At 39.5% G+C, this 15,232-nt stretch overlaps 1 protein-coding gene across 1 annotated transcript in view; it reads left to right on the forward strand.

Annotated features, from left to right (window-relative positions):
- The window catches only part of ITGA11 (integrin subunit alpha 11), a 183,423-nt gene that overhangs the window by 143,786 nt on the left and 24,405 nt on the right, over positions 1–15,232 (forward strand). The window contains 9 exon segments of the mRNA XM_074294708.1: positions 544–692; positions 3,308–3,358; positions 3,360–3,449; positions 4,017–4,023; positions 4,026–4,219; positions 6,012–6,142; positions 7,165–7,331; positions 8,941–9,083; positions 12,538–12,648. Coding sequence (XP_074150809.1) covers positions 544–692; positions 3,308–3,358; positions 3,360–3,449; positions 4,017–4,023; positions 4,026–4,219; positions 6,012–6,142; positions 7,165–7,331; positions 8,941–9,083; positions 12,538–12,648 — 1,043 coding nt within the window.

The raw sequence follows: 15,232 nt of genomic DNA on the forward strand, positions 1-15,232 counted from the left end.
TTAACCTCAATCAATGTCCCAGGCAACCTTCTGAGACAATAGATCATCTGCATTGATAAAGGGGGGCTCTTCCCAGGAAAAGTTTTTAATGCTAATGTTGCATATCACAGGTATAGACAGTTTCACAAAATCTGACAGTCACAGACCTGAGGGTGCAATGACCTGCTCTATGGACACTTTCTTTCCTAATAAGGGAAGGTTGTATAGAACCTGTGTCAATGAATACTTGGCCTCCTGGGGTCAAGGTAAACTGCAAGGCTCTAGAAAGACATGCAACCCAGTCTTTATTTGAGCTAACTCTTTCTGAATGTAATAACCCCCAGGATTAACACTAAAAATAATGTTCCTTCAATGTCAGAATAAACCTGATGCATAAACTCCTCCTCTACCTGCGCCCTACTGCCTGAGATTAATGATTTTATAAACTTTTGCCTCCTCATTCTCCCAAGGACTAGCCCTACCTGGTACTCTGACGAGGCTGTATGCGGGAGCAGGGGCCTTTCACCTGTGTTCAGATCCTTTCCTTCCCCTCTCCCCTAACAGGTTACACAGTTACTTCTGTTGTGTCCCGTAATCAGGGCAGGGTTTATGTGGCTGGAGCACCCCGATTCAACCACACAGGCAAAGTCATCCTTTTCATGATGCACAGTAACCGTAGCCTGACAATCCACCAATCTCTGAAAGGAGAACAGGTAAGGAAGGAGAAGTTATAGATATGGGGTGAGGAGGAGGGAGACAGAGAGGGAATGGGATGGGGAGGACCATAAAGGAAGAGGGAGGAAGAGAGAAGGGAAAGAAAAGGGGTGAATATTTCAGGGAAGGACCTGGCTTCTGAGCAGGACTACATGCCCTCCAAGCTCCTCAGGACATGCGAATGCCTCAGCCCCATTCCTCAGGCTAACACATTTGTCTATTTCAGCAGCTACTGGCTACGGGTTTTCAGACCCTATGCTAAATCATCCTGGGAAATCAGATGGTGTTTCCTGCTGTTTTTATTTATTGCCTACATCCATTATTTAATGGTATATAGGGAAATTCCTGGAGAAGTAAAGTCCTATTACAATTCAGATGCCAAAGAGGGGATTAGTATCCAGTGCTAGGGAAATGTGCAAGTAGTAACCACCTTGGCTCTCTTCCCTAGCCCATGCCACAGCTGGCATCAAATTACGCAAACTCAGAATAGCAACTGAATGATGCTCAATATTTAGAATGGTACCTTCCTGGTTATTTTTTCATGAATCACAAAGTGACTTGTCATTTAAAGTGATTTACAAAGAAATCCCCAGAACAAGGACTGACAACCTTTCTCAAAGGGCACACTGAGTGTCCACCCCCTTGACCACTAAAAATCATTCTCCTGGTAGACCTTAGTATGTGTGTAATGGCTTACCAAACCCTGCCCTAGAATATAAAGGACAATCTCCCAAAGAGGTAGATAAGCGGTTCACACTTCAAAGTCCAGGAGTTGTCTGAGACACTGAGAATTTAAGTGACTTAGTAAGTGTCCCACAACCTGGGGGTTTCCTGACTCTGATACCAACTCTCTGACCACCGGACCATAGAGTCTCTATTGTTTCCTGCTATTGCAAGAAATGTATAGGGAGTCTTAAGCTGAGTTTCATATTCCCATTGTCTCTGTTCGCTTGATTCATGTTTTTCTCTTGTTATCTATATAATCCCCACATTTAAACTATATTTCAATTTGCTCTTACCATTCCATTCCTAGCTCCTGACTTGTTTTTGTCAGCTGGATTTTGATCCTGTTGCCATGATTTACCACTGTCCGCACTTAGCATGACAAAATGACAGTTCCCCTTCATGTCTAACCTAAATCTCTCATGTATATCAGCAAGCCTCATCCTGCTTGCTTTGTAGACCAGCTGAGCTGGCAGACAGCTGCTCACCACTGACATTCTCAGTCTTACTCCCATACGCCCACACCCAGACTCTGGCTGGTTTTTTCGGGAATTGGCTTCTAGACCCTGTAAGTTAGAGGGGAAGTTATTTGATGAATTTATAACATTTTTTCCTGCTGAGCTCTGACTCCAACATCCGAATGATAAACCACAATCCTAAGGGCTTCTAAATTAAGTAGATTCCAAATCAACAGGACTTACCCAGCTGAGTGCTTCTGAGTCCACATGTTTACAACAGGGTTCTCCTCCCTTTTTCTCTGTTTGTTTCTCTCCTTCTGTCTCCCATTGTTTATATGTCTCTCAATTTCTCTTTCTGTGTAGAAAAATATATATACAATAATACAAAAAATAAGTATATATGCATATATATATCATATTTGAGCCATTTATGCATGTATATGTATGGAAATGTAGACAAATGTTTCATTCTTTGTCTGTCTCTAGTACCTGGCATACAGTGAGCATTTAAAATGTTTACTGATTGATAGATGTGTTATTCCTCATCTTGGTATGTCTAGCACCTGGAACATAAAAGGGAATTAATAAGTTTCTGTTGATAGATAGCTATAAGTAGGTAGATAGATAGTTCCCCAAAGTCTTCTCTCAATATCTCATCATGACATAGAGATGACTCTGGGTTCTAAAGATCTGCCAAGCTCTGGCAGAGCTATGACATTCACTGGACAACCACTTCCTTGAAGCAAGTAGCACCAATTAGGGCAAAGAGCTAAGGAAGTATCCTCAAATCTACTTTTTAATGCACAAGGTGAAAAAACACAAGTGTGTAACTTACATAAATTTAACAAAGTAGAAAGGAGAATTAGCTACTATAATGACTTCAGGAGTAGAAGGTCAGGGTAAAGACCTGTCCAACCCATCAGGTTTTGGGAATTCTTATTCTTTCTACTCTACCAGAGGAGCTTCAGGGAGACTCTCTCCACACTGTGTGTGAGAGGGAGGGAAAGTAGCTCTCTTGCTTGAGTATGTATCACTTGAAGAAGAAGAGGAAAGGGTAAAAATGAAGAGGAAAGCTCTTGGAGTGGGAGCAGAGAGGGATAGAAATAATTTGTGGGTTTCCTTATGGGAATGAAGAAGAAAGATAAAGAATAAATAGCTTAAGATATATTATGTTAAATTTCAACATAAATATGTTCATTTTTATAGCCTCTATATGGGTTCTGTGAAAAGGCACAGATTTGGGAGATTCAACGGTGCAGAGAGTAAAGAGCAAATAGGCTAGAATGTCTAAAACTGAGGAGAGGGATGTGTACTAAGGCTGGAAGGAGGCCCAAGCCATCCTGGGGAGGATGTTAAATATAATCAGAAGAGTTTGAGTTCCATCCTCAAGGCAAGGCTAATTCCTCACAGTACTCTATTCCTCTGTGCTGCAGATTGGCTCATACTATGGAAGTGAAATCAGTTCCCTGGACGTGGACAGCGATGGGGGTGACAGACATTCTACTGGTTGGCGCGCCAATGTACTTCAGTGAGGGCCGAGAGCGGGGCAAAGTGTATGTCTATGTTCTGAGACAGGTAATGAGAGGGTGCTGCCCTGGATACACTGTGACGAGCAAAGCTCTGGGAGAACATTCAAGATATCATTGTTTGGGAAACCTAGACCCCAGGGCATGCATAATATGAAACAGGTCAACCTCCCTCTGATTGGGGCAACTTAATTCTTCCCCTTGATCAGACCACAGTTTCCTCCACTGCTCTCCAATGCCCTATGAAAGAAGAACAGGGGAAGTAGCAGTTCCTCCTCCTAATGCCCACCTTAGTGGGTCAGGACCTAAGAAGCAAGAGCCAGAGTTGTCTCTCCTAAAGTCAGAAAACATGTCCAGGAGCATCCCCAGGCAAGGAAGAGAAACTGATGAGTCTATCAGACAAATATCTAATTGACCAAAAGTGTCAGTGTCCCTCCCCACACAGGTGCCCAGGATATCCTGAGGGGCTCTATCTAAATGCATCCTCAATCCCTCTAAATATCCCTAGTTACATTCCTGAGACCAGGTCTGGATCACAAAAGTAAGAAATAATTACAATGGGGCTCTTTAGCCCAACTAGCCATGGACCTTTCTCCTATCTCTTTTCTTTCTGTAGAACCGGTTTATTATGATGGGACACTAAAAGATTCCCATGGCTACCAAAATGCTCGATTCGGCTCTTCCATCTCGTCAGTCCGAGATCTCAATCAAGATTCCTACAATGACATCGTGGTGGGAGCTCCCCTGGAGAATGACCACCAGGGAGTCATCTACATCTTTCATGGCTTCCAGAACAACATCCTGAAGAGGTATAAGCAGGTAAAGCTTCCCCAACCTGAGGAGCATCTATCCTGAGCCTCAAAGAACCTCTAACCTAAACTTCCAGAGAATACTCACCAGTCTACTTGCCTCAAATAAAATCTGTTAGCCAGAAGGCAAATTCCATTCTATTCCTGAGTGATTTCTGTCCACCTATTTTTGTAAGATTTTGAGTTCCAAAATTTTTCTCCCTCCCTCCCAGACCTTCCCTCCTTCTCAAGACAGTAAGTAATATGATACAGATTATACATGTACAATTACTTTAAACATATTTTCATATCTATTATGTATGAAAGAAAAATTAGAACAAAAGGAGAAAAAACACGAGAAAGAAAAGATAAACAAGAAAGTGAAAATAGAGGGTTTTTTTAGCAAAGAACTGGGATCCATAGTTCTGCTGACTAGATAATTACTAAACAAACTTATATGTGAATGGCATGGAATGTTGCTGTGCCATGAGGTATAATAAAAATGAACAATTCAGAAAAGTATGAGAAGACAAACTGATACAAAGTGACGTAAGAACCAAAGAAAAAAGACACAATTACTACAATATAAATGAGAAGAACAACAAAAAGAAACTTAATGTTGTTTGATAATAATCAAGTTTACCCAGAAAAGAGGAAAAGATACATTTCCCTCCTATCCTTACAGAGATAGAATATTATGGGTGTGGATCCCATAGAGGTATTTGGATTATTTTACTGAAATGCTTTTTCTTTTCTATTTTGTTATACCTAGCAGCTCTCTAGGGAAAGGAATAATAATGATATATTTGGAAAATAAAGAAAAAATCAAAGTTATCAATAAGAATTCTATTTTTAAAAGTAGCCAGAGTCCTAAGAGAAGAGGCTGTTACCACAGTTGAAAAAGATGTATCCAAGGAAATGTACAGTGAATATCTCAAATATTACAGGCTCAGTGCACAACATCTGAATGGATTAGGATTCAAATTCTCAGTTCATGGATTGCCTTTATGGGCAGTGAGAGACTCAATTTTGTCTAGTCACAAATGACTAGTCAAAATTCTGAAGTGTACAAATTTTGCATTCATTTTGCCCTTTAGTACCCTTCTTTCTCTCTAATTCTATAATAACTTACCAGATGCTCATTTCATGCTACCTTTTGTTCCTACTGTGGCCTCCTGGGTAGTACGTTTCCCTATCTTTTTCTCTGCATCAAAACTGACCTATGTTTCATCTCCCTAGAATTAAGTTCTTTGTGGTAAGAAGCTAATATGAGTCAATTCATGTTAATGAGGATAAAGGGATTATGTGTTTCCCTACTTAAGCAATAAATTGTTATTTTAACAAAAGATGCCTTCTAAAAACACCACCTCATCTCAGGAATTAATAATCATTTTTGAGTCATGAGGCAGACTAGTTAAACTATGGACCTTTTCTCAGAATAATGGTTTTAAATGAATAAAATAAAATATATAGGCTTTTAAAGAAAATTGATTTCTTGAAATATAAATGTAATTTTTTCCCCTCCAAATTTATAGATCCCTTGAAATCAATGCATGGACTCTTTGGAGATCAGTGGACCTTAAGTTTAAGAGTCTCTGCTTTAACCCAAAAGAGTCATGTTAATGCTGGAAATTTCCAGCACCTCATGAAGTCTTAGAGAAAGATATCCTTTAGCTTAGGAGATAAAGAGATCTTACTGGTACCCTTAAATCACCTCATTTAGCCCTATTCTAATTATACCTAGAGATTTCCCCAGCTCCAACCTCCCAATTTTCCTACACCTAGAGGTAGATGAGTCCAGCTTTCTCTTTCTCACCTTACAGAGAATTGCCTCCTCAGAACTGGCCCCAGGCCTCCAGTATTTTGGCTGCAGCATCCATGGGCAGATGGACCTCAATGAAGATGGACTCATTGACTTGGCAGTGGGATCTCTTGGTGGTGCTGTGATCTTATGGTGGGTCATCCCCACTTTTCAAGGCATCTAGCTTCATCTGAAGACTTCAGGATCTGAATATAGTAGAGATCAAGTAGAGAGGAAGGGGCTTCACTTAGATTTCTAGAAAGCAGGGTGCTAGCAGCTGACATTCATTCATTCATTCATTCAAAAAATATGCATTAAGTACCACAATATTAAGTACCATATTAATGTTCTTATTGATTGATTTTATTATTAAAATTAATTAAAATTATTATTGGTGATATTAATATCGACTAATTAATATTATCAATACATCAAATGCTATACCAAATTCTAAGGAAGAGATCAAGATTTTTAAAAAGTATATTCACTGTCCTCAGGGAATTTAGAAAAAATATGTATAGAAAAAAAATTTGAATATAGGAAACCAATTATCTTGTCCCTTGAGGCACCCTCAAATATGATAGGTACAAGTCTTCTTTATGCATAGTAAGCACTTTGTCTTATGCTCACCATCCTTGCATACACACACACACACACACACATACACACACACACACACACACACACACACACACACACACACACACACACACACATATATATATATACACACATACATATCTATTGGCAATATGATGAATTGGAAAGAGTATGGTTCTTGAAATTAGATGCCCTGAATTTGAATCCTCTGTTGGTCACCTTAAAAAAAAGTTGTTTAAATTCTTAGGGCCTCAGTTTCCTCATCAATCAAATGAGGAAATTAGACTATATGATCTCTGAAAATTCTTCTCTCTATATAATCATATAACCTCATGATGCACAGGTAGATCATGGGAAACTGGTTGTTATGACCATGAAGTTTCTGAGTTAGTTCCCTGATATATTCCCAGGCCATCTCCTTCTGGATCTGGAAAGATGGCCAACCTTAACATAATTTCTGCTCCCTCCTAACTCCATCTCCTCTTTCCTGCTTGGTGTCCTTTAACATGACTAGAGCAGTCCCACAGACTTGACCAATGGGCTACAGATCTCTTCACCCCACCCCTTCTCTATAGGTCCCGAAGTGTGGTCCAGATCAATGCCAGTATCCACTTTGAGCCTTCCAAGATCAACATCTTCCACAAGGACTGCAAGCGTAATGGCAAGGATTCAACCTGTATGGCGGCCTTCCTCTGCTTCCTGCCCATCTTCTTGTCCCCTCATTTCCAAACTGCAACTGTAGGTGAGCACCTCTCTCCTTTACTTTCTCCTCTTCTTCCTCAGTTCCCTCTTTCCCCCTTCCATTTCTATTGAAAAATTGTATTGCGTTCTGTTTAAATGTGATTTAAATCCTCCCCATAGACTGTTGTTTTTTTTCTTTCTAATTCCAAACTCTTTCAGGAACCACCAGATTTTGCACATCCTAGTGAGAGAGATCAGGAATTACCAAACAGTAATTGAATAGGAGATGGACTGGAGGGCTAACAATCCCATAGGGCAAAGAGATCAGATCAGGCCAAAATAGGCAAATGAGGAATCCAGAGAGACCAGGCTAAAGTCAGGAAGTTGGTAGCTCTCAGAGTTAGGAAAAGAATGTCTGTAAAATAGGGAAAGAACTGTCAGATCTCCGTGATCAAGTTGAACTGGATCCTGAATACTGGAGGTCAAGCATTTGAATAGTGGTAATAATAATAATATTTATATGGTACCTACTATGAGCTAGGCACTTTAAGTGCTTTACAATTATTATCTTATTTGGTCCTCAGAACATCTCTGTGAGGTGGGTATTATTATTCTCATTTTATAGAAAAGGAAAAAGGCAGAAATCAGGTGGCCTGCCCAAGCTCACAAAGTCAATAAGTGTCTGAGAGTCAGTATGTACTGGGATGGTCCTAATTCCAAGCCCAGCACTCTATCCACTGCACTAGCTATCAGAAAATATAAATCAATGTGATTCTCTAGTGTCATTCTTTTTGACCTGGCTTTAATCTACTTGAATCAAGTAGATTCCAATGCTACTTGATTCTAATGATAGAAATGGGTAGATGAGATGAGAAGAGAAATAACATTTGAAGTAAAAGGAAGTTGCTTTTTTGCAAAGATTTTTGGCTCAAACTTACATAGGGATCCCAGTATCTCAGATAAACTCTGAACAAGCAAACAGTTAAAACTTAGTGGATAAAGCACCTGTTTTTACATAAGCATTTCTATTTTTTTAAAAATATAAATTTTGTAGTAGCCTTTTAAATACAGTAATTAGAGGATGGTAATTGTTGATGCATAGCTATTCTAATGAAGTCTCATTTTTTAATAGGAAAAATATAATTGAGAAAGACAGGCTACAGATTTTTTAATTACATGTTAAGACCATAAAGCCATATCCTGCACTTTCTGGCAGTAGCCTTTCCAAACTGGAACTATAATGCATTTTTTTTTAATTGGATTGTCAAGGCTACCATAGTCGTCTTCTTACAAGCTTCTTCCTTTTTTCCCTTACATCCCTTCCCATGTCTCTCCTTTTCTCTCTCTCCTTCTTTCTTTTCTGTTCTCCTCTCTCCCTCTCCTCTCCTTTTTCTTCACCTTTTACACTTTCTTCTTCCTAAGCTCCCTCCCCAGTTCTTCCATCCTTCTTTTTTCCTTTATTCCATCCTCAGTACCTTCAACATCTTTATGGATATTCCATATTTAGACTAGGGTGAAGGGGAAGTGTCCATTTCTTTCCAGTCAGTCTGAAAAGGCTTCACTGAGGATTGGGATTTTTAAAGAGCTGTTTAAATGATGGGAAACAATCCACTTGATATCAGAATGTAGTTATGCTTTCTTACTTCTCTGTGCATCTCCACTTTTTTCAGGCATCAAGTACAATGCCACTATTGATGAGCGGCGGTACACACCAAGAGCCCACCTGGACGAGAATGCAGACAAATACACACACAGGGTAGCTCTGCTCTCTGCGGGCCAAGAGTACTGTGACCGCATCAACTTCCATGTTCTGGTAAGTCTGACACCAGGGCTTGGGTCAGTTTGCTACCTGGGACCTACCTGGGACCCTGTCTCAGAAAAATGTTTTTAAATGCATAAAATATATAGGAATGCAAGGGAAACCAAATATATTGAAATATAATTATACTACAAATATACATATGTATATGTGTACATATGTATATATGTGTGTATGTGTTTTATATGTGCATATTTAATTTGTGTTGTGTTATTTATTAAATGTATTTATTGTTTATTGCTATATTATTTGTTAAATATGTTTGAATTAAATTATTATATTTAAATAATATTTAAAGTTCATAGGAACCTCCCCCTAATTCTAGCCCAACCCCTTACTTTAGTTTTAATTCCATTCAATTCAATATACATTTAATTAAGTTTCTTTTAGATGCCAATAACAATGTTAGGTGCTGGGGATATAAAGACAAAAACTAAAACAACAGTCCCTCCCTCAAGGAGATTACATTCTCTTGAAGCATTCTCAGCATCTCAGAATTATAAAAATAAATAAATACATACATACAACCTCCATATGAGAGTCAAGCAAAAAATCCCTTTTACAATATTGCCAAAAATTGGTCAGACAACCTTGGTTTGAAAACTCCTGAGGCACCTCACTACACTTTTGGACAAGTCTGATTTTTAGTTTAAATCCATTCTTCCCTTTTTCCTCCCCACAATTTCCACCCACTGCTTCTAGTTCTCCCTTCTAGAGTCAAACAGAATGTATACTCCTGCTCATGGATGACATTTTTCAGATACTTAAAGGCGACCACACTGTTCCCCTCCCCACATACACACAAATTCAAATAAAAATAGCCAGCTATACATGAGTAATGAGGGAAAGGAAAGGGGGAATCCCATTTCTCGGCGCATAGATAATCTCATGAGGCGCAGTGTCCCCTGTAAAATGAATTTACAGGCCCGAAAACCTAGATTGATAAATAAAAGGTTTATTGTAGGAATTTGGAAGTAAAATTAAGTTAGAAGGACGCCAGGGCCAAAGGTGGCCGCTGGGCGGGCAGGAACCCTTACATGGCTGGAAGGATACCAAGTGTTGGCTAGGAGGGCTCCTGCAATGAGGGCGTTCTGGCTCACCTCTTTTATACCCAAAAGATGATGGGCGGTACCCCTAAGTTCTCGGCAAGCTTTTCAGTTAGCTCAGATCAGGTGAGGGCTGGGGGAAGCTGAGCTGATGATGGTGGGGGCTGGGCCCGGATATTCCAGCCATGGGTTGAGCAATTAGAAAGGAATCTTAAAGGGACTTCAACCCCCATCATAAGGATCCCTGCAGGACATATGGACTTGGAAAACCACATATTAAAATTATCTATGTTCTCCTGTATTTTTATTTATCTTATTAAATTGTCTTATAAAATATTCTCAGGTACATTTTAATTTGGCTCCAGTGTATGCAGGTGTGCTGAGAGAGATGCCACAGGTCTCAAAAGCAATCATTAGCTTTTGGGAGCTGCCTTCTCACTGTTGACTTCTTGTCTTTCATCTTTTGTTCTAGAAAAGGACCAATGACATCAGGAGAATGATGTCTATTGATTATTTGGAGCTTAGAGACTATTTAATCCCTCAAATCTTTTTTTTCATGAAAAATTATTTGGCCATACCTCGCCTAGTAACTCAAAAAATCAACTTGTGAAGTTGATTTGGAGGCATATATAAGCTTTTATTTTCCCTATTGTCCACTCTGTTCATTTTCCCTCTTATCACAGGTCTGACACTATGTCTCTCCATTGCTCAAATATATTCATTTTCTTTCTTATTGCCTCCAACATAAAATGCAAAGTCTGTGTCCCCAGCCAAAATTAAAAGTCCTCCACATTCTGACTCCAATCTGTTTTTCCAATCTTATATTTTGCCCTCACACTCATTCTAGACTATTAAGTGCTCCCTGAACTTGCCATTCCATCTTCCATCCCTATGCCTTCTCACAGGACTTCCATGACTAACACAAACTCCCACTTTATCTCTGACTCTATTTCCTTAAGACTCAATTAGGAGGCCATTTTCCCTATAGAGCCTTTCTACTCTCTGTTAGTGTACTCTCCTTCTCCAAATTACTTTGCATTTACTTGTCTACATATTTCACAAGGTATTCCAAAATTCTTAATGCAGTGTAAGACTTTGGGATCATCCTGTGTTCTTCATTGTTATTGTTGAGTCATTTCAGTCATGTCTGTCTCTTTGTGACTCCATTTGGGTTTTTTTTGGCAAAGATACTGGAGTGGTTTGCCATTTCCTTCTCCAACTCAGTTTACAGATGAGGAAATTGAGATAAGCAAGATTAAGGGATTTAACCAGAGTCACAAGGCTAGTAAATGTCCAAGACCATATTAGAACTCAGGTCTTCCTGACTCCAAGCTGGTTAGAATGTAAATTCTTTGAAGGTTGGGATGATCTAAGTCACAGGTGTCAAACTCAAAGAATGCCAGCTTAAAACTCCCAAATGGGGCAGGAACTAAATTAAAATGGAATTGGGAAATGTTTGAGAAAATAAATAAAAATACAACATAACATGTTTCATGAAAACTTGTTTTTCTCTAAGTAAATCTTGCAAGGATCAGTTTCTATTTAAGTTGGACACTATTCATCTAAATGATCTCTAAGAAGCCAGGTGGAATTGGGGTTGTCATTCAGACTCCCAGGCAGTCATAGTATTTATATTGGTCATACTTATCAGATGTCTGGGCTGTTTGTGCTTCCCCTCAACACCCAGTCCCCATTCCTATACCCTGGAACGCTCTTTCCTCTTGGGGAGCCCATAGAGAGTTCAGAACTTTGCCATTCAAATCTACCACCTTACAAAATGTAATGTTCTCGGTTGGTCATCTGGAGGTCTCTGGAGCAGCCTTCGTTTCAGTAATCACCACACAAGTAGCCAGGGGTTAAAGTCCAAATCCTTTATTATCTCCTTCAAAGTCTTATATCCTTTCCTGGGGCCCAGTTAGCTTTCTTAGAGGCCTTCTGGAGTCTTGTTTCAGTGAGGAGAGAGCCTGCCACCAAGGTGGTGTGGGATGGGATGAATCTGAGTCCAAGGGCTTGTGCCTTATACTGCATGGAAGTTTATTAGACCCAGAACCCAGCAAAGTCTCTCTGCTTGAGACAGAGGCTCAACCTTTGCTGCTCATGCACCTTTATATCAGAACCCAAGCCCCTATTCTCTGGGGGCTTTGGGGGGTCTCTAACCTCTCAGACGTGTCTTTACCTTAGTAAACGGACTCAACAACAGTATTCATTCTGTCTCTGCTTCTGTCTGTCTTTCTCTCTCTCTCCCCTCCCTTCTTCTCTCTCCTCTCTATTCATTCCTCTCAGTACTATAGTCCTTTCCCTCCCAGGCCTCTTCCAAAGAAATCTGGGCACAGCGTCAGTGATTCCAGATGCTGCCCCTTATAGTGACCCTTTTTGCCTTCTTACCTTTGCTTCCTCCACAGGACACAGCAGACTATGTGAAGCCAGTGACATTCTCAGTGGAGTTTGCCTTGGATGATCCTGACAATGGACCCATCCTGGATGATGGCTGGCCTACCACCCTCAGAGTCTCAGTAAGTCACAGCCAGCAGGATAGGGAACTAGGACAACTGTTCCTTCTGTCTACCCACTCAACGAAGCTCCAAAGAGCAAATCCAAGAGGCAAAGACCATTTGCAATGCAGGGAATTAATACACTGTGGCTCATTCCTTCTTCTTCTTCCCCACTCTCAAGTCCTCTTGATCTATATCTGGCCACTGGACCCAGGGGCTTTGGAGGGGGAAAGTGAGACAGGTGACCTTGCCCAGCCCTCCCTCATTTCAATCCAATTCACTTGCACTTCATGGCATCTCCTTCCTGATGTCATGGTACTCTTTGAAAATGAAGGAAAAACAACTTCTACAGACCACTTTCTCCCTTGCACCTACTTGCAAATTGGCCTGGCAGGGGACAAAGGGCCAGGTTTTCTACAGCATCATCGATAGCATGGATGGTGCTGGGCACACAATAGGATCTCATCAACACATGGGTTATAAAATGTTCCTGATGAAAGTAATTTTGAAGTGTTTGTTGGACTAGATAACACTCCACTCCACAAATTAAGAAAGCAAGGTCCAGAAAATATAAGAAATTTGCTTAAATTGATAGAAGGAATTATAGCTGAGCTGGGACTAGAACCCAGGTTTCCTGCTTATTGACTGATGAAATCCCCAAAACTTCAGCGTATATTATATTTTCCCTATCTTCTAAATGTACAAAGGTCACACTCCTTTTATTATTCCCTATAATACTGTTTTCCCATTCTCTGATTCTCAGGATACTTCTCTCCCTATAGCCAGTTAGCTCAGATACCCTCAAGACACTGCGGCCCCCAAAAAGTCCTCCCAGAGAGAAAAGACATGAGCCATATGGCTGGTGCACTATGGTCAGTTCATTGTGGACAGTTTTGGAGATCTACTGTAGGAAGATCCTACTACAGTAAACAAGCAGCCAACAGACAGTAATAAAGTGCTCACATTGTGCTAGACACTATGCCAGGGAGTAGGCTTATAAATACAATAAAAAAGGAAAGCTCATTCTTGCCCTCAAGGAGCTTACATTCAAATGGTGGAAGACAAAATATAAAAGGGGGTGAGAAAAGGAGGGGAAATGAGGGCATGGAGATACAGTCCAGAAAAGTCAAACGCATAGCCCGGAAGGAAATAAAGCTTAGCTATCCTGGGTCTGCTGCCAAAATAGAGAGCCTGAGGAAAAAATCAACAATGGAAGAAGGGGAACAGCATAGTAGAAGTAGTTTCCCAAATAAGAAACCCCCAGATTCAGTGGGAGAAAGGAGCCGTCATGGTAGAGGATGATCCAGGATAAAAATTCATAATGTTTAATTCCAGGAAAGTTAGAAGTTTAGCCAGGAGAGAAATGAAGTAAGACTAATGTGGGTCTATCCCTAAAATGGAAGCCCAGAAATAGCTTTCTAGAAGGGCAAAAAGTGATATGCAACACACTTTTAAAATATGCATTATTCTAGAAAATCAACAAAAATAACAAAGCAACTTTGATTTATAACATTTACAAATTTCTAATGTATAAATACTTATAATAAAATCTTAACAATTAATTCTGGCCAATTCAAACTTACTTCAGCATACCCCTGCCCAGGATGGAGATTGCAGAGTAAGAAGACCCCAGGTATAGAGAAATGTTCTAGAGATAGGACAAGTAATTGAGGCTAGAAGCACAGCAAGAACAGAAATGAAAGTCAGTGAACTTGACTGCAATTTCTGGCAAAATTCTAGAGCATAGTTTGGAGATGGTAACTAAGAAGAGAGATGGAGGCCTAGAACCAGGCAAGACAAAGGTGACTACTCACTTGTCAGAAGCCAACCAATATGGATCAGTAAAATTGGTGCTATTGGCCAAAAGAACAAATCTTTTAGCTAAAAGATGGAATTTTCACACAGGAAAGAAAGCAAAGATACATCTACCAAGCAATATAGTAGCTTTCAATTAATTGAATTATAAGATAATATCCATTAATTTTTTAGATAATTGAAAATGTACCTCTTTATGCACCCAAGTCTCCATGGAAACCTTTCTAAAATATATTACACACACATGCACACATGTATTCGTACATATGTATACATATATATTTATTCTCCCTTTTTAAAATTTTATTTTGTTTATAAATCATCTTTACTTGCAAATATATCCCTTCCTACCCAGAGTCATCTCTTATAACAAAGAATTTTTGTGTTAATATCTTTATTTTTTTAACACACATTGCTTTATGAATCATTTTGGGAGAGAAAAATCAGAGCAAAAGGGGAAAACCAAGGGAGAGATTTAAAAAAAAAAAAAAAAACAGAAAAAAAGTGAACATAGCATGTGTCTCCTTAGTTCTTTTTCTGGATGCATATCCAAAGTCTATTAGGATTGCTTTGAATCACTGGGCCACTCAAAGAATTTTTTTAAAGGGCAGTTCATCAAAACTAGTCAACATATTAACCAAATATGACAGTATATGTAAATCTTTTACACCCATAGCCTCCAACTCCTACAAAGAAAGAAGAGGTCCCCTCTCTTGTTCAAGAAGCTTCTTAGTTATAATTACATAATACCCATTTTGATTTCTTTTAATTGCTGTTATTTCTACTTAAA

This window comes from Sminthopsis crassicaudata, chromosome 2, assembly GCF_048593235.1.
Source record: "Sminthopsis crassicaudata isolate SCR6 chromosome 2, ASM4859323v1, whole genome shotgun sequence".
NCBI classification, from domain to species: Eukaryota; Metazoa; Chordata; class Mammalia; order Dasyuromorphia; family Dasyuridae; genus Sminthopsis; species Sminthopsis crassicaudata.